Here is a 19,341-nt window from a genome sequence, read left to right on the forward strand (position 1 = left end):
TCTCTTTGCTTTTCTAATTTCCTTCTTTACTTCACCCCTGCACTTTCTATACTCCTCGAGGCTTTCTAAAGTATTAAGATATTTGAGAGCGTCAAAAGCTTTCTTGTTCTACTTTAACTTACCCTATAAGCTTCTAGCTAACCAGGGGGCTCTAGATTTGGCAGTACCACTCTTTATCTTTGTGGGGACATGCCTACACTGTGCCTGTAGTATCTCGCTTTTGAATGCTTCCCACTGGTTGAATGCTTGCCACTGATTTTCCTCCAAGAGGCTGTATTCAGTCCACTTTTGCCAGGTCACCTCTCAGTTTCTTAAAATTTGCCTTCCCCTAATTTAGAACTTTTACTCCTGTTTTATCTTTGGCCTTTTCCATGATTATGCTAAAACTTACTGTATTATGGTCACTATCTCCAAAATGGTCACCTACTGTTACTTCCTCCACTTGTCCAGCTTCATTACTGAAAACTAAATCTAGAATTGTGTCCCCTCTCGTTGGGCTTGTTACGTGTTGGCTAAAAAAGTTCTCTTGAATGTAGTTCAAGAATTTGTCCCCTCTGTGCCCTTCACACTGTTTGTATCCCAGTTGATATTGGGGAAGTTGAAATCCCCAACTATTACTGCCCTATAGTTTTTTCACTCAGAAATTTGCCTACATATTTGTTCTTCTATCTCCCTCATTATTTGGGGGTCTACAGTACACTCCTAGTAGCTACCCTTTTTTTATTTCTGAGTTCCACCCATATGGCCTCATTTGATGATTCATCTAGCATATCATCCCTCCTCAAAGTTGTTATTGATTCCTTCACTAATAATGCTACACCCCCACCTTTTTTATCTCCCTCTCTATCCTGCCTGAAAACTCCATATCTAGGGATGTTGAGTTGCCATTCTTGCCCTTCCTTAAGCCAAGTTTCTGTTATTGCAACGATATCATGTTGCCAAGTATCTATCTGTGCCCTCAGCTCATTGGCTTTATTTACTACACTCCTTGTATTTAAATACATACCCTTTAACACTGCAAAACTCATGTGCTTCACACTTTTTAACCTTTGCTTCTTCTGTCTTTCAGAATCACTCGCTAATTTTCTGCCTCCTGTTCCCTGCCATGAAATTGTTCTTTCTAAGACTGCGCTCAGGTTCCCAACCCCTTGCCAAGCTAGTTTAAACCAGCCCCAACAGCACTAGCAAATCTTCCTGCAAGGATATTTGTCCCAGTCCTGTTCAGGCTTGTACAGGTCTCACCTTCCCCAGAACTGGCCCCAGTGCCCCAGAAATCTTTTTATCTAGCTTTTATTTCTGCCCTCAAGCATTAATTTCATATGCCATTACTTTGCCATAATTCTATGTGGGAGCTTATCATTTTTTTTAATAATTCCTCTTTTACTACTTCAAAGTATTCTATAAGGTCCGTCTAACATTGTGTTTTATAAGTCTGTGCTGACAAACCCTTATTAACTCATGTTTTTTCCAAGTGCCTAGTAATTTAATCTCTTACTATAGACGAATTATTTAGCAACAAATGAAGTACGATTAACTAACTTGCAGTTTCCTGCCTTATCACTACCTCCTTTTGTGAAGGGAGTCAAATTTGATACCCTAAAAACTGAGGCAAAGTACTTATTTATGTGTCATTTTGAACTTCACTACAAGCTTTCTACATTTATCTTTGAGAAGCTCTGCCCCTATTTTGGCTGTCTGTTTACTATTCATGTGCCTACTTTTTGTTGCACTTTATTTTGTTGCTAACTTTTGCTCGTACATCCTTTAATCTCTTCTAATATCCCTGTTTGTAAGCTTCCTATATTTTTATATTATGGCTTAGTCTTCAATTTTAACATCTGGGATAGAAGTCCTAAATTTTTTCTAAATTTCATGCTTGATTTAATCTCTGTTCATCCATGAAACCCAACCTTTATTACACTTTTTTCACCCTTATAGGAATACACTGGATTTGTACCCTTCCTATCCCCTGCTTACATATTTCCCATTGCTGGTCCACAATTCTGTTTGCCTATTTTTCCTTCCAGCTAGTTTGGCTAAGGGGCCTGTTTTTTTCCCAGTCAAGTACCCTTATCCTAGACTTTCTTTTTCTATTCTTATACTGATCAAACTTATTCTGGTTATTGGTTCCCAAATGTCTCCCTACAACAATATCCTCCCTAAGGCCTAGGACCTGCTCTGAAGTCTTAGTTCAGAAGCGCCATCCACCTTACTGAGACTAGCTGTCAATTCCAGATTTTAGTTAATTGAATTTAAATTCCACCAGCTGCTGAGGAGGGATTTGAATCCATGTCACCGGATCATTTTCCCAGGCCTCTGGATTACTAGTCTGGTGACATTACCACTATACCACCATCTCCCCTACGGGCAATGTACTCACAGCTTTCAGAAGTATGCTACACATCAAGTATTTGGTACCATGAAAACATTTAATTTTGCTCAAAAAGTCTCCTGCATTTTGCACATCTTTACTTTTTTTTTTAAATAAAAGCGGTCCTTTCAGAAGTTATCTTAAGAGTCAAACTAATGTCCCTATTCTGGGTTAATTACTGACTTTGTACAAGTCGATCCTGCTTGATAAGACAAGAATTTCTTTTGCAGGCTGTGTTATGAACTGCTGCATCAGGAAAAGACATGTACAGTTCAAAATTTTGATTACAGAAGTGGACTAATCTCATCAATAATGACTGATTTAGAGGCATGCAGCAATGCTATTGTGTATACAATAGGCGGCAAAGGTATTTTACTTCAACAGGACTGAATGGGAATCATATACCCAGAATGCAAGAAAAGGTCCTGTTTGTGGTTGACCTTACTGTGCCAACATAATCCAAAAGTTAACTGTGATTGAACTAGTTAATCCATATATTAGCACTTTCATAGTCATTTATGGCACAGAAGGCGGCCATTAGGCCCATCAAGTCCAAGGAGAATTAGATCATTCCAGAGACATCCCTGAATCATGGAAAAAAAAAAATCAGCATTCCAGAAATTGCAAGCGGTTGTCAACTTAGAATGGTAGACAATGTTAACTACTGCATACATTCTAAATTCTCCTGCAATTTAGTACTTTGATCAACTAATTTTGTTTGCATAGCCTGAGTCAAAAACAGATTGATCTTCGCCAAAAGTGGTGGGGTGGGACAATCTAACAAGGCTGATAAACTCACTGCAGAAGAATATAGTCTCCTCCTCAAATAAAAACAGAGAATGCTGGAAGTACTCAGCAGGGCTGGCAGCATTTGTGGAGCGTGAAACAGAGGTAACGAGCAGGATTTTCCCTGTGGGCTTCAGGACTCCGTCAGGCTGAAATTTGGATCAGAAACCACACTGTGTGGGAAAAGGTTGTGATTTTCCGCAGGGCAGCCAGTTAACGGCCAGAGGGCAGGCTCACCATCCAATTAAGGATGGTGGGCGGGCTCCCAAATTTGAAGGGCCAATCAAAGGCCTTTCAGCTTGAAAGGAGCAACAGGTTGCAATGGAAGGTAAGTAAGGGGAAGGGTGCTTCAGGATGGTGCCCTCTCCAACCTTTAAAAATTAAAATAAGGCTTTTGCAGCCAGGCCACCACTTTGCGGGGGCAGGGCGGGGGGAGGGGGTGTGGGGTGAAGAGTGCTGATCTACAGAGCAGCCTGTGACTGCTGCAGCAGGGTAGGCCTGAAGGCTACCTACAGGCACCTAAACTGGCCCCCACCACCTGCAGGAACCTAGAGACTGATGGGAAAAAATAATCCTTTAATTGGACTTAAGTGCTTATTAATGAGCTGAATTGTCTATCTGCCATATGCAGACAGATAGTCCTGACACCCTCCACATCCCACCTCTGCAAAAATGACCTGGAGGTTGGATGGAGTCGGGGAACCAGCATGCTGGGTTGCGGGGCTATTTCTTTTTTTAGCTCCTGCCCGCCTCTGTTCCTGACCACAGCAGGGACTCAAAATCCTGCCCAACGTTTCAGGCCAATGACCATTCTGATGAAAGTATTTCCAGCATTCTGTTTTTATTTCAGATTTCCAGCATCCACAGTATTTTGCTTTTGTATTAATCTCATCATTTTCCACCCACTTGAGTTAAATCATCATTAAATGAAATAATGAGCAGAATTTTAACTGCCAAGGGGAGGCACCAGGTCAGGAACCTGACATGATCTCACTCACTTCCAGGTTTAACTCAGGTAGGTTTTCAGGTGAGCAGGGAATCCCCGTGGAGCTGTCGGGTTAGTAATTAAAATAGTCAAAGAGGCAATGAACAAGTTTTAACCCAGCATCCTGGCTTTAACAGCCAGAGCAATGTGGAACTTGGCAGGATCAACCAAGCAAAAGCACAGAGGGAAGTGCTTCTTCAGTGAAACTGACAGGCTGGCAAACCTTCAAACAGCAAAACTGAATAGCGACAGCCCTGCTAGGTAAGAGGCTGGTGCTCGCAGCACTTCTGAGAATATGCTCCCACTGCTTGACAGGTGATTTCCAATTTCTTGGAAGTCAGTTCGCCTGTCTTGCACTTCACACACTTTGATCTGCACTTCACTGCAGGCAGTCTTCACCGTGGGATGGGAGCAGCTTACGCAGCTCCACCTTGCACCTCTGGTGAAGAACATGAGGAGCACCAACAGCAGCAGCAGGAGCAATACCAGCAACAGCACCAGCTGCCATCTCCTCAGCCACGTCACTCTATAGAACAGAGGGGTTGGACAGAGATCCATCTCGAAGAATCCCCAACACAGGGTCTACAGGCACAGGATCAGCTCTCTTGACATGTGAATACCAGTGCCTCAGGAGGCGTAGGTGTTCATGGCAAGTCGCTGCTAACATCTGCAGCTTCCTCAAACAAGACCTCCTTCCCAGTGGACCAGATGGGCATGCATTGCCAGTGGCCATCAAGGTGGCTATCACTGAAGAGCAACCACTCCACCTCTCCTTGGAGTTCTGCAAGGAGAGAAAGCAGCGAGTTGTGAGAGAAATGGGTTGTGTGAAGAGGAGGGAAGGACAACATTTGTCGACAGTGACTGTGAGGCATGGGTGTGAGTTAGAACAAAGATGAGGGCAAGTGAGAGTGAGAGTGTTGGCTGTTCAGATGGGGATGTGAGGAGGTGCCTGGAGCGAGGACTGAGTGGAGGTGCAAGGTGTGTTGGTCTGAGGATTGTTGTGCAGGAGAATGCTGGGAATGCCAAAATGTGGGAAAAGGCAGCTGTAAGTGTTATGCCACTCAGCTTTCCTGCCTTGCTGAGGTACTTGAACGTCCTGGGACACTGTATCCAGGTTAGAGGGATCACACACCTGCTACTCACTTCCTCGGCCACTTTCTTCCATGCCTGCTTGGTTTGAGGGGCCGGCATTTTGCTCGTTTTTTTTTATTCATTCATGGGATGTGCTGGCCAGGCCAGCATTTATTGCCCATCCCTAATTGCCCTTGAGAAAGTGGTGGTGAGCTGCCTTCTTGAATCGCTGCAGTCCATTTGGGGTAGGTATACCCACAGTGCTGTTAGGAAGGGAGTTCCAGGATTTTGACCCGGCGACAGTGAAGGGACGGCGATATAGTTCCAAGTCAGGATGGTGTGTGACTTGGAGGGGAACTTGCAGGTGGTGGTGTTCCCATGTATTTGCTGCCCTTGTCCTTCTAGGTGGTAGAGGTCGTGGGTTTGGAAGGTGCTGTCTAAGGAGCCTTGGTGCTTTGCTGCAGTGCATCTTGTAGATAGTACACACTGCTGCCACTATGCGTTGGTGGTGGAGGGAGTGAATGTTTGTAGATGGGGTGCCAATCAAGCGGGCTGCTTTGTCCTGAATGGTGTCGAGCTTCTTGAGTGTTGTTGGAGCTGCACCCATCCAGGCAAGTGGAGAGTATTCCATCACACTCCTGACTTGTGCCTTGTAGATGGTGGACAGGCTTTGTCCTTGAGAAACATCCCCTCAGTTCCCACAGCAGGACCACCAGGTAAGAGTCCAAGACCTGAGGGAGGGGTGGAAGGAGAGTTCTGCCTTCCCAGGTCTCCTTTCCATTTCTGTGATTGATTCCTGTGGCTTCAGCAATCTGCAGTTTCGCCATTCTGACCCCTTTAACTAGAAATCCTTCCTTTGACAGATTCAGCACAACATCCTGCCTGCCCTCTCTGGTCAGGAAACCCCAAAATGGGATGCTAATACCAAGGCTGAGTTAAAGAGCCACAGCAAAACCTGCTGCCAAAACAAAAAGGTTCCCTGAGCAGCTACCGATCTCCACACTGCATGCGGATCTACCAAGATAACATTCCATGCAGTGTTTTTTCTTTGTATATGCAGTTAAAGCATTAACAAGTGAATGTAGTTGTGAATAGTTATGAAAAATACACCTTAAGTACTCAGGGCAACTTGCAACCTAATGAACGTATTTTTAAGTTGAAAATGATGGTAGTCAGCAATGTTTGTTCCTAGTGTAAGAGGAGGCAATAACCTATATTGCAATTTAATTAAAATAGCTATGATTAGGGATTTGACTGTCAGCAAGGAGTTGAAGTTTTCTTTAACTATCTACAGGCAGATTATTCTGAGATACAAAAAAAAGTACTGCTATGAATATATTAACCAATATGCAGAAGATTCATTTTCCTTTGTAATTATTGGTGGTTTTAAAACTCACTGCTACTTTGTTAATTTACAGAGTTATGAGTTAAGTCTGATAAAATGCTTTATGTTGTTGGCATGGTGACCTATCAGGGTGCTACATGAAACTGAAGCAAGATTAAACATCTTAATGTTAATGGGTCTTTTGACTTATAAGTGAACTTTTAGGATGCTGCCAATGGTCATGTTAGAGTCTCTCCAACTTGGTATATGGTGTCATACATCAATTTTAACAGAAGCAGAGTTAACGTTTCGGGTCACTGACCCGAACCGTTAACTCTGCTTCTCTTTCCACAGATGCTGCCAGACTTGCTGAGTGAATCCAGCATTTCTTGTTTTTGTTTCAGATTTCCAGCATCCGCAGTATTTTGCTTTTATATCAATTTTAACAGAATGGAAAGCTGGTGCTGGTAGTACATGGCTATTAATTATTTATAACTATTGATTATGTATCAACTTGTGGTCAAACCTAAAAACTGAAGATACATAATGCACGTCAGGTTTGCAGAATTTTTTATATAATAAATGTTTACCGTCTGCAGGTAACGGACATTCCAACTACCACCTCAAGAAAATAATTCTGCTAGAATTCCAAGTAAAATAAAAACTAAGTAATTTTTTTCTTTTAAAGAAAATATAGAAAATATTTATAGAAAACATAATGCAATTCCATCTTTTAGCTTCGCACAAGTGCTCAATTTCATTCAATTCATAATTTGCACATGTCCCCTATTTTATCCAGTTTTCCAAATTCACCCAAGATTTCTGGTTGGAGACATTTTCCTTTGAAAAATATTTAGTGTGACTGTTCAAATTAAGGCATTAATTCAGAAAGGAACGTAAACTGTGTTTATACATTTTTAAATTTTACAAAATAAACAGGAAGAATGTCAATTTGCCAGATGAAATCATTCTTCCCTATATCTTGGAAATGGTCCACTAATCATGTTTCAGTGCACATGTATATCAACTAGACTAATCAAATATATATTCATTCCCCTGGATTCAAGACCCATTCCAGGGCTTTGAGCACAAAAATCAACATTGACACTCCAGTGAAGTACTGAGGGACTGCAACACTGTTGGACGACCTCCAAAGGCCATCAAGCAAGCTCCAGAAGATTGCAATAACTGATAACACTGGTAGCTGCTGACCTGGCATTGTCCAAACGTTGATAATGATGTTCAATACTTAAACAGTTAGAAGAAAACAGCAAAATATGATGCCACATTGTTATTGAAATAAATCTGTAAACACTTTGTTACAATTTACAGATTAATGGATATGAAAACCTAAAGATATATTTTGAGTAAATAGGTACATAATTAAATAGTCATTACATTTGTATTTTGGTCAACCTACACTGATAAATATTGCACAATTTCATCTTCTGAAATTACTTCATTGAAACCATTGTAAGTCTACAAATACAGAAGAAACACTTAAGCGAGCATGCACACAACTACTAGACAAGAAGCCACAGCACATTATAGACCACAAATGTCTAGTGTACGAACAAGGCAATAGATGCGGTTCAAACCCACCTATCCGACAGATCTAGAGACTGCCTACTTTCAAGGGAATACTGACGACTGGTTAGCCTGCTAGAGTCTGACGCAGTCTCTAGGTCACTACGTCCATTTGTGGCAGAATCTATGCTATCATAGCGTCTACCAGAGAAAGTGGAAAGCACAAAGAGGAAGATAGTGAGGGAAAATTAAATAAACCAAAAAGTTATTCTAAACATTTTTTTTATTGCATACCCTATTGAGACAACTGTGCTTTCTGGATTAGTATATGAATTAAAATTACTTAATATCCAAATTGCATCCAATGGATTGGGCAAAAACACCAATAGGAGGACTTAAATAGTACCCACAATTGTAGATTTGACTTCTCAGCTCTCCTGATGCTTTGCCAAGTGCATTTGGCAAAGTGGGTGATTTTGGCTATAAAGGAAAAATGCCAAAAAAAGTTGCCCAACACCATGACTAAACTTATAGTTTAAACATCACGTTAATGTATCCTTTCTCAGTATATTTAAAAATACAGTAGTCTCAGAATATAGTAAGCAATAGTTCCTTCAGTTGCTAAAGTTCAACCTCATTCTTTAATAATTTTCGATAGAAAATCACATTCACGAATAAAAATATAACAGTCTGCTATCTAAAGACCAGTTGCAATATTTCCAGTTTGAAATTGTAAATACAAAGTCTTATTACAGCACATTCCACTTAATGGGAACAGTTATTTAAAGGATATAATTACTGAGGTACAAATTCAGACTCTCTACGGAGTTTGCTGAAAAGGAATGACCAGCTAAAGAGAATGATTAGGGTGTTCCCATTAAGAGGTTTGGATATGTACATCAAAAGCTTAACAATATACACTGTAGATGCTATTTTCCAGTACAGTACATATATGTGTTATCCTTTATAAAATACATACTACATTTTCATGGTGTCTTATATGCTAATAGGTTATAGACACATTAAACTGTATGCATGTTCCCCAGAAAGCTGTTAAAAAATACAAATGTTTGAAACCAAAATACCAGTTAAGCAATGCTATTCTTTGTTACAAAAATGATCAAAAGGTGTTGTCCTCATTTTCCCGATATTAGCAGAAAAATTCCTGCATATTGATGTCCTACAGAGACAATCAGCAACAACACTGCTCTCCAATACAAATAAAACTATCAAACTGATTAAATTATTTAACACACACATATTATACATCATATCAAACAGAAGGGAGTCACCTAAAGAAAAGATTCCATCTTAAAATTTAAAGTACAACCATAAACCCAGTGTGCATTATAAAAATTAATAATTTGCAGTATATTATACACTGTTTAATGTACAAATATATTTATACTCAATTCATTAATCAAGTTCATATCCCCAGCTACCTGTAAGACTAAAATAATGAAAATGGTAAATTATTAACTGACAAAAATTAAGCATCAAAACTAAGAAACAAGAACTGCTGGTGTTATTTTACTCTGTAAGGACAATATTAAAACTATTTGAAATGTTTTTAATTTACTGTGGTCATGCAGTGCATGAAATAAAATAAAAGAACATAAATAGGAGCAGGAGTAGACATACAGCCGCTTGAAGCTGCTCCACAATTTTATACAATTAGGGCTGATCTTCTGCCTCAACTCCACCTTCCCACCTGCACCCCATGTCCCTTGATTCCCTGAGACACCAAAAATGTATCTATCTATCTCAGCCTTGAATATACACAATGATGGAGCATTCACAACCCTCTAGGGGAGAGAATTCCAAAGATTCACAACCCTCTGAGTGAAGAGATTTCTCATCATCTCAGTCCCAAATGATTGGCCCCTTATCCGGAGACTGTGCCCTGTAAGGGAAACAAGCCCCTTCAGAATCTTGTATGCTTCAATTAGATCACTTCTCGTTCTTCTAAACTGCAGACAGTATAGGCCCATTTTACTCAGTCTCTCATCACAGGACAGCACTCTCATCCGAGCAACCAATCTAGTGAACCTTCACTGTACTGCCACCCAGGAAAATATATCCTTCCTTAGATACAACGACTAAAACTGCGCACAATACTCCAAGTGTGGTCTCACCAAAGCCCTATAAAATTGCAGCAAGACTTCCTTATTCTTGCACTCCAACCCCTTTACAATAAAGGCAACATGCCATTTGCCTTCCTAATTGCTTGTTGTACCTGCAAGCTAACTTCCTGTGTTCCTTGTATGAGTACAGCCAAGTCTCTCTGAACATCAATATTTAAAAGTTTCATACCTTTTAATAAATATTCTGCTTTTCTATTCTTACTACCGAAGTGAATAACCTCACACTTCCCCCACATTACACTCCATCTGCCACCAGTTAACGCTACTTTTTCTCTTTGCAGCCTCTTTGTCTCCTCCTCACATTCACATCGAACTTTGTATTGTCAACAAACTTGGATACATTATTCTCAGGCTCTACCTCTAAGTCTTGAATATAGATTGTAAATGGCTGAGGCCCCAGCACTGATCCTTGTGCCACTCCATTAGTTTGAGCCTGCCAACTTGAAAATGCCCTACTCTTCGCTTCCCATCTATTAACCAATCCTCCATCCAAGCTAATATATTACCCCCAACTCCATGAGCCCTTATCTTTCATATCAACCTTTTGTGTGGCAGCTTATCAAATACCTTTGGGAAATCCAAGTATACTACATTTACTAGTTTCCCTTTATCTACCCTACTAGTTACATCCTCAAAAAACTCTAATAAATTTGTTAAACACAATTTCCCTTTCGAAAAACCATGTTGACTCTGTCTGATCATACTATGATATTCTAAGTGCATTGTTAAGACTCCTTTAATAAGAGATTCCAACATTTTCAGACAACTGATGTCAAGCTAACTGGTCTGTAGTTCCCTGTTTTCACTCTCCCTCCTTTCTTGAACAGCGATGTTGCATTTGCTAACTTCCAATTTGCTGGGACCGTTCTAGAATCGAAGGAATTTTGGAAAATCATCAGTGTATCCACTACCTCTGCAGCTACCTTTTTTAGATTCCTATGCTGTAGATCATCAGGTCCTGGGGAATGTCAGCTTTTAGTATCTTAAGTTTCTCGAATACATTTTCTTTGCTAATATTATTTACTTTAAGTCCCTCACTCTTATTAGCCCCTTGGTTATCTTCTATTTCTGGTATGTAATTTGCGTCTTCTACTGTGAAGACAGATACAAAATTTTTGTTCAACGTCTCTGCCATTTCCTCATTCCCCATGATAATTTCTCCGGTCTCTGCTTCTAAGAGAGCATTGTTTGATTTAGCTACTCTCCTTTTTATATACTTGTAAAAGCTCATAAAATTTGTTTTTATATTCCTGGCTAGTTTACTTTTATATTCTATTTTTCCTTTTATTTAAATTGATTTTTGGTCGCCCTTTTCTTGTTTCTAAAATGTTCCCAATCCTCAGGCTCACTACTATTCTTCAAAACCTCTTCTTTTAATCTGATACTAACCTCAACTTCACCAGCAAGCCACGGATGGATCTTTCTCACTGAGTTTTTGTTGAACATTTTGAATCATTTCTTTAAATGCTTCCCACTGCCTTACCTTTTAGTCTATTTACCCAATCAACCTTAGCCAGCTCTACCCCATACCTATTAAAAGAAAATGAGAGTTCTAGTTCAGTTTGCAGAAGTCCATACAATTGCAGCCAGTTAGGAATGGAGTTTGCTTTGATGAATGCTATGGTTAAAAAAAGCTGACGAGTCCCCTGGACCTGATGGCCTGCATCCTAGGGCCTTAAAAGCGGCTGCAGAGAAAGTGAATGCATTGGCTGTAATCTTCCAAAATGCCCTAGATTCTGGAAAGGTCACTGCGGATTGGAAAATTGAAAATGTAATGCCACTATTCAAGAAAAGAGGGAGACAGAAAGCAGGAAACTATAGTCCAGTTAGCCAAACATCTGTCATTGGGAAAATGCTGGAATCCATAATTAAGGAGGTACTAACATTTAAAAAAGTAACATTTAAAAAAAATCATAATACAACTAAGTAGAGTCAAAATGGTTTTATGAAAGGGAAATCATGTTTGACAAATTTATTAGGGTTCTTTAAGAATGTTAGGAGCAGGGTGGATAAAGGAGAACTAGATGATGTAGTGTATTTGGATTTCCAAAAGACATTTGATAAGGTGCCACATAAAAGATTACTGCACAAGAAAAGAGATATGATATTGGGACTAATATATTAGCATGGCTAACCAACAGGAAACAGAGGGTAAATAGGTCAATCTCAGGTTGGCAAACGGTAACTAGTGAGGTGTGACAGGGATCAATTCTGGGGCCTCAGCTATTTACAATCTATATTAATGACTTGGATGAAGGGACCAAGTGTACTGTAGTCAAATTTGCTGATGATATGAAGGTAAGTGGGAAAGCAAGTTGTGAGAAGGACAGAGTCTGCAAAGGGATATAGATAGGTTAAGTGAGTGGGCAAAAATTTGGCAGGTGGAGTATATAATGTGGGAAAATGTGAGGTTATCCACTTTTGTAGGAAGAATAGAAAAGCAAAATATTACTTAAATGGAGAGACCACAGAATGTTGCGGTATAGAGGGATCTGGGTGGCCCAGTACAGGAATCACAAGAAGTTAGGACATGCAGGTATAGCAAGCAATTCAGAAGGCAAATGGAATGTTGGCCTTTATTGCAAGGGGGATGGAGTATAAAAGTATTGAAGTCACACTCCAACTGTACTGGGCATTGGTGAGATCACACCTAGAGCACTACATACAGTTTTAGTCTTATTTAATGAGGGATATACTTGCATTTGAGGCAGTTCAGGTTCAGTATGTTGATTCCTGGGATCAAGCAATTGTCTTATGAGGAAAGGCTGATCATATACTCATTGGAATTTAGAAGAATCATAGGTAATCATATGAAACACACAAAATTCTGAGGAGGCTTGACAGGGTAGATGTTGAGAGGGGAATCTAGGACGAGGGGGTACAGTTTTAGAATAAGGGGTCTCCCATTTAAGACAGAAATGAGGAGGAATATCTTCTCTTAGAGGGCTGTTTATCTTTGGAATTCTCTACAGAGAGCAGTGGAGGCTTGGTCATTGAACATAATCAAGGCTGAATTAGACAGATTTTTGATCTACTAGGGAGTCGAGGGTTGTGGGGAGCAGGCAGATAGGAGTTGAGGCCATAAGATCAGCCATGATCTTTTGAATAGCCTGCTCCAGCTCCTATTTCTTATGTTCTTATATGTTATTAAAATGTTGCCTTTATGATTTCATACTAATCATGGCTTAAAAGTCCAATCAAACACTACATTAATTTTCAGCTTTCAACTTGTAAAATGATATACATCAATTTGCCATACTATAACTGCACATTTAATTTACAAAACAAAATGATTTCAATTTATGTAATTATAATTTGAAAAAATATACATTTGTATTCTATTACCCCAGATCTGTTTTGATTTATATTTCTCATCTTTCTTTCAACATCCCTATGCCATCACCAAGAAGAAATGCAAGAAAACCATTATCTCACTGGTCTTCATTCACCTTCAGCTTCAAGGTGTGCAAGCTTGGCATAGGTTTACCCATTCTATTTTCTCACTTCACTACTTTGGGTAAGTTTTTAAATTATGTCTGTTTGGCACCTGCTACCATCCAACTGGCTGAGATAAGGAACAACTTGTGCACGAAAATCACAAGAGAAAACCAACATCATATGATAACGTGGTATATAGCTAAGAAGTTTTATCAAAAGGGTATGAAATAATGCATCATTGCTAATAGCAAACTTTGGGAAGTGTTTTTGCTCATATCGAATTACAGTGCAAAACAGACACTTTTAACTAGTTATGAGCACAGTGGGATCATTTTATTAAAGTTCATTAAGCTAAAGGAGAACAAAATGTTATGTTAAGCTTCTGAGGGAAATGGGGAATAAATAGTGGAAGCCCTAGAAATTAGATTTCAGAGTTGTACTGAGAATGGATGTGTGCTGAAGGAGTGAACATTAACCAATGTATGATCAATTTTCAAAAATAGAGGCAGAACTAATCTGACTAAATACAGACCATTTAGTTTAACATCTATAATAGGAAAAATTTTGGAATTTTTAAATAATGGTGAAATTATTCAATCTCGGAATCAAATAAAAGAAAATAATTAGCAGCCAACATTTATCTCAGAAAGGAAGATTATGCTCAACAGACCTAAGAATGCTTTGAAAAGGTGACATATGGTGGGCTCGACTTTGTTCCTAGCCCGGCATCGGCTTCCATGGCTGGGGGAGCCGGAAAATTGGAGCAGGAGCAGCCACCACGGAACCCGCGCCTGGATTATCAGGCCCGATCTTCCCAGTGGTGGGGAAGCTCCATGGCAGCCCTTCCTCCGTTCTGCAATGGGACCCGACTTAGCATATTTAAATAACATATTTGTATGAATTAAAACATAAACCGCAGTGATCTTACCTTCTGTTCCCGATCCTCAGCGCGACAAGCGGCACTCACGCACCTGCACTTTCCCATCCAGGAAAAGCTGGCGCCACCAAGCTGGGGAAGGGGTGAACTCTGCATTCTGATGGGTGGTGGGGGAGGAGGGGGTGAACTCTGCATTCTGATAGGTGGGTGGGGAGGGGTGAACTCTGCACTCAGATGGGGTTGGGGGAGGAGGGGGTGAACTCTGCATTCTGATGGGTGGTGGGGGAGGAGGGGGTGAACTCTGCTCTCTGATGGGGGGGGGTGTGGAGAGGTGAACTCTGTTATGCTGTACTGTTTGCAGGGCTGACAGCCTTTTAAAAATGGCGCCAGCACTTGCGCCTTCAACAGGTGACGCCATCAACAGCATCGCCGAGGCCACCCTGCCATGTGATTGAGGGGAGTGACCGCCATGAATATGTAAAATGGCCACCCGCCACGTAATTGCGTTGGCGCAGGCCCCATGGGGGACGGCCGCGATATTTTGCATGGGGGAAATGTGGCGTACATGGATTTGCAGATACCCTTTGACAAGGCACCACACAGGTGACTAGTGGAAAAGATTAAAGGGCATGTAATTAAGATAGGGTAACTAACTGGGTTAAAAACTAATTAGAAGGGAGGAAACTGCAAGTAATAGTGAAGTACAGTTTCGCAGAGTGGCTATAAGTGTCCCATAGGATTCAGTTCTGATATTATTTCTGTTCACTCACTCTAGTCTAGACGGATGTACACAGTGATGTCCAAATTCGCAGACAGTACTATGAATAAAACTGACTTGAAACTGAAATGCATACTGTTGGAAATCTTGCTCTAGTCACTATTGATACTCAACGTGATGTACAGAATACTTAAACATTATGTATTCTTTGTTCCACCATGAAAAACAGCTGCTACAAGCTATTCTAAAAATGTTGTAAGCTTTATGGATTTTTATGAAAATTAATTGAATTACTAAGTATATATTTATTAATGTTGTCCTAATTACATGCATTTAATGAAAATAATCAATACATTGACACCATACAATGAAATATCATACTAACAAAAATGCTCAAGAATAGTAGAATATGTCCAAAGGGAAAACACATTAAAGTGTTGTACAATGATGTATCTATCGCAAATTTCAAATTAACTTACCTTTGTGATTGTAGTGCAGATTAACTTTATTCAGTCAGTTATATTTAGTTCTATTCCAGTTCATGCTAAAAGCACTCTGGAAATGAGGGATCAATTGCGTGCACCACTTCACAAATCCATTCCCAGTGCTGCTTAGTCGGCTGGCTAGCAGGAGGAACATATCTTCCTAAAGAAGAATTACACTGAACCAGGTTCCTTTCACTTTTTCCTCAGGTTGTTGCTGACCAATAAAGCTCATCAACATAATTATGACATGCAGACTGGACTATTGGTTTACACCAGTATCCAGTCATTCAGCCACTTAAGTATGAGTTCAGTTCGTACCACCACCAAGCTGTTCACCAGGCAAGGGTACAAAATAAGTTAATGAAAATATTTGTTCAGATACTAAAGGCTCTTGTTGCCAGCTGGAAAGAAACAGTGCATCAGGAAATCATAGATATTTTCAGTTATGACAGAAAAATAACAAAAATCACAAATATTATTTTGGCCTTTTTGAATGAAAGAGGCCTAAGTAACAGAACATAGCAAGTAATTCCAAATATTATTAATCACCAACTACATCCTGTAATCTAGGTTCCCTTCCCCACACCGAGTGGGAAGGCAAGCATTTTAAGCCTCTGATCATGTTACGTTATAACCAGCAAACTATACAAGTTATGAAAGTGGTGAGGGTAAGGTCATTAATTTCTCTTTTCTCACAACTGCCTCTTTCCTTTATGGAACATTCCGCAATGAGCCCATTGAGATCACAAACTCACCGTATCAGGAATTAGGCACAATCTGCTGCCAGTCTGATAGTGTGCACTGACACACTGCTCTACCAGGTTGCCTTACATTTTTAGCTGTTAGCAATAGTGCAGTTCTACTGAACAATTATTTATTTTTCAAATCAAAATAAGTCAACATAATAAATTGTACCTTATTGGCCTTTGATGATCTGAATAATCTAGCTCGTAACTGTGAATGGAATCAGTGCAAGAATCCCGCGATCCACTCTGCTGATGACGTGAAGAAATGGAATATTGATGGACTGATGCATTAGGCTGAGATGTTGTATAATATGGAGGTGGAATGCTGTTGCTAGTTTCACTTCGATAGTCGCTGTCTCTGTCATCCACTGCACTGTCAGGATCTTCATTGTCTATAAACAATGAAAATCACATTTCCACAATGTTGAAAATACAGAATTGTAAAATAAATGTAGCTTTAAATATTGCTTTTTCTAAATGCTTTAATATAGTCTTACAATTTTTACAACTTGCACCCTTATTTTGCTGCCCACGTACACCAGAAATGTGCATTTATGGAAAAGTTAAAAATGATGCAAACAGCCACCCGATTACAATATGACTAATTAGCCACATATCTCAAGCCTCATTCGATAGTTGGTCTCAGGTTGAAGGATGTTTCCTGAACACATCTGCAAACTATAAGTTATATTTTCACTTTTTTAAAAAGTCTTTTTACAAGCTCCCTCACTCACTCAGTAGGTTTTGGCACAATTAGCTGAGAAACGGTGCAGGTAAGATCAGGTTAAACCTCTGGTCAGTGCTGAGTTATGCAAACATAACATATTATAATTCTATGTAAAAGGAATATTTTTCTCTCCATCTTTTTTCCTGTCCGTTTCTCTCCTCTCTTCACCCTCCTAAAGACATGGACTGTTTCTTGAGGTGCAACACTGTGGGACTAATCATCCTCTAGTAACTAGCTGACTTTCCTCCCCTAGCCTTCAACTGTGATTAGCTTATTCAGCACATGCCGCAGCTGCAACTAAAACCTTGTCTGTATGGCTCAGTTCCACATTAAGCATTGGCTTTTGAGCATTGCCTTTAGAAACTGAATGATCCTAGTCCCTCTGTAAAATCAAAAAAACTGAATTGATTCTGAAATACATGTCAAGCAAACATAATAAGTTTAATAAAAAAATCCATCTATGTAGTACAAAATATACAGAAATATGTAATAACAATGATATATTTTACTACAAGTTGTAACTTAGATTTTAGTAAACAAAAATTTAAAAAGTTTGAATAATTCAAAAACTAATTATGGATCATTCCTTGGTCTTCAATCTAATACTTACCTAACTTTTCAAATGCATAATTCTGCCCAGAATCATAGGAACAGAGTAAGATATTAAGCTCGTCGAGTCTGTTCTGCCATTCAATGAGATCAAGGCTGATTTGTATCTTAACTGTATCCACCCACCTTGGCTCCATACCTTTTTTAATCCTCTTATCTAGCAAAAAAACTATTTTTCTCAGATTTAAAAATTAACATCTACTGCATTTTGTGGGAGGGTTCAACACTTCTACCACCCTTTGCATGAAAAACTGTTTCCTAACTTCTTGCCTGAATGGCCTGATTCTGTCCCTTTGTCTTAGACTACCCCACTGGCGGAAAAATGTTTTTCTCTATCTACTTTCACCCTACGTAAATAGAAGCTCATACAAAACACTTCTGTGTGTATCCTAACTCGCACCAAGTCCTCTTCACCCATCACCCCACAACCCCAATATTAAGTTGCTCCATCATTGGTGGTTGTGCCTTCAGCTGCTTAGGCCTCAAGCTCTCGAATTCCCTTCCGAAATATCTCCACCACTCTACCTCTCTCTGCTCTTTTAAGACGCTCTTTAAAGCCTCTCTCTTTGGCTATCTGTCCTAATATTATCTTATGTGGCTCGATGTTAAATTTGTTTGATAACGCTCCTATCAAGAGCCTTGAGACGTTTTACTATGCTAAAAATGCAATTATAAATGCAAGTTGGTGGCCATCATTTCCTTGCAGAATTCTAAAAACCGCAAATAAATCACACTTAACTTTTTATATTCCCGGGAATACAAGTCTAATTTATGTAATCACTCCTCATAATCTAACTATTGGAGCCCTAGTCAATAAACATTGCACTCCTTCCAAGGTCGAATCGAATGGGTATGGTAGCATAGCAGTTATGTAACTTGCCTAGTAACCCAGAGGCCAGGACTTACAATCTGGGAGATGTGAGCTCAAATTACCATGGTTGTTGAGGAATTTAAATTCAATTAATTCAATAAATCTGGACTAAAAAGCTAGCATCAGTAACGATGGCCATGAAGCTACCAGATTGTTGGAAAAAAAAAAGCACAACTGGTTCACTAATGTCTTTTAGGGAAGGAAATCTGCTGTCCTTCCCAGTCTGGCCTACATCTGACTCCAGATCCACAACAATGTGGTTAATTCTTAACTGCCCTCTGAAATGGCCTGGCTCATCACCTTCTCAAGGGCAAGTAGGAATGGGCAACAAATATCAGTGACACCCATATCCCACGAATGAATAAAAAGACTGATAAAATGGGCAGACGCACAGCAGATGAAATTTAATGCAGAGAACTGTGAAATGATTTATTTTGATAGGAAGAAAGAGGAGAGGTAATATAAATGAAATGGTATAATTTTGAAGGATGTGCAGGAATAGGGGACCTTAGGTGTACATAGACAAGTCTCTGAAGGTGGCATGACAAGTTCAAGAGGCTATTAAAAAGGCATGTGGGATTCTTGACTTTATAATAAAAAGAGACAATTTAAAAAGCAAGGAAGGTACGCTAAAACCTTTATTAGCACCAACTGGAGAACTG

The 19,341-nt window shown here is 39.7% G+C and overlaps 1 protein-coding gene across 1 annotated transcript in view; it reads right to left on the reverse strand.

Moving 5' to 3' along the window:
* The window catches only part of LOC137351442 (protein unc-13 homolog A-like), a 281,799-nt gene that overhangs the window by 210,493 nt on the left and 51,965 nt on the right, over positions 1 to 19,341 (reverse strand). The window contains 8 exon segments of the mRNA XM_068015888.1: positions 4,526 to 4,668; positions 7,607 to 7,785; positions 7,868 to 7,887; positions 8,140 to 8,265; positions 8,408 to 8,544; positions 11,233 to 11,381; positions 11,692 to 11,738; positions 16,642 to 16,864. Of these exon segments, the coding sequence (XP_067871989.1) occupies positions 4,526 to 4,668; positions 7,607 to 7,785; positions 7,868 to 7,887; positions 8,140 to 8,265; positions 8,408 to 8,544; positions 11,233 to 11,381; positions 11,692 to 11,738; positions 16,642 to 16,864 (1,024 nt within the window).

This window comes from Heterodontus francisci, chromosome 36, assembly GCF_036365525.1.
Source record: "Heterodontus francisci isolate sHetFra1 chromosome 36, sHetFra1.hap1, whole genome shotgun sequence".
Taxonomy (NCBI): Eukaryota; Metazoa; Chordata; class Chondrichthyes; order Heterodontiformes; family Heterodontidae; genus Heterodontus; species Heterodontus francisci.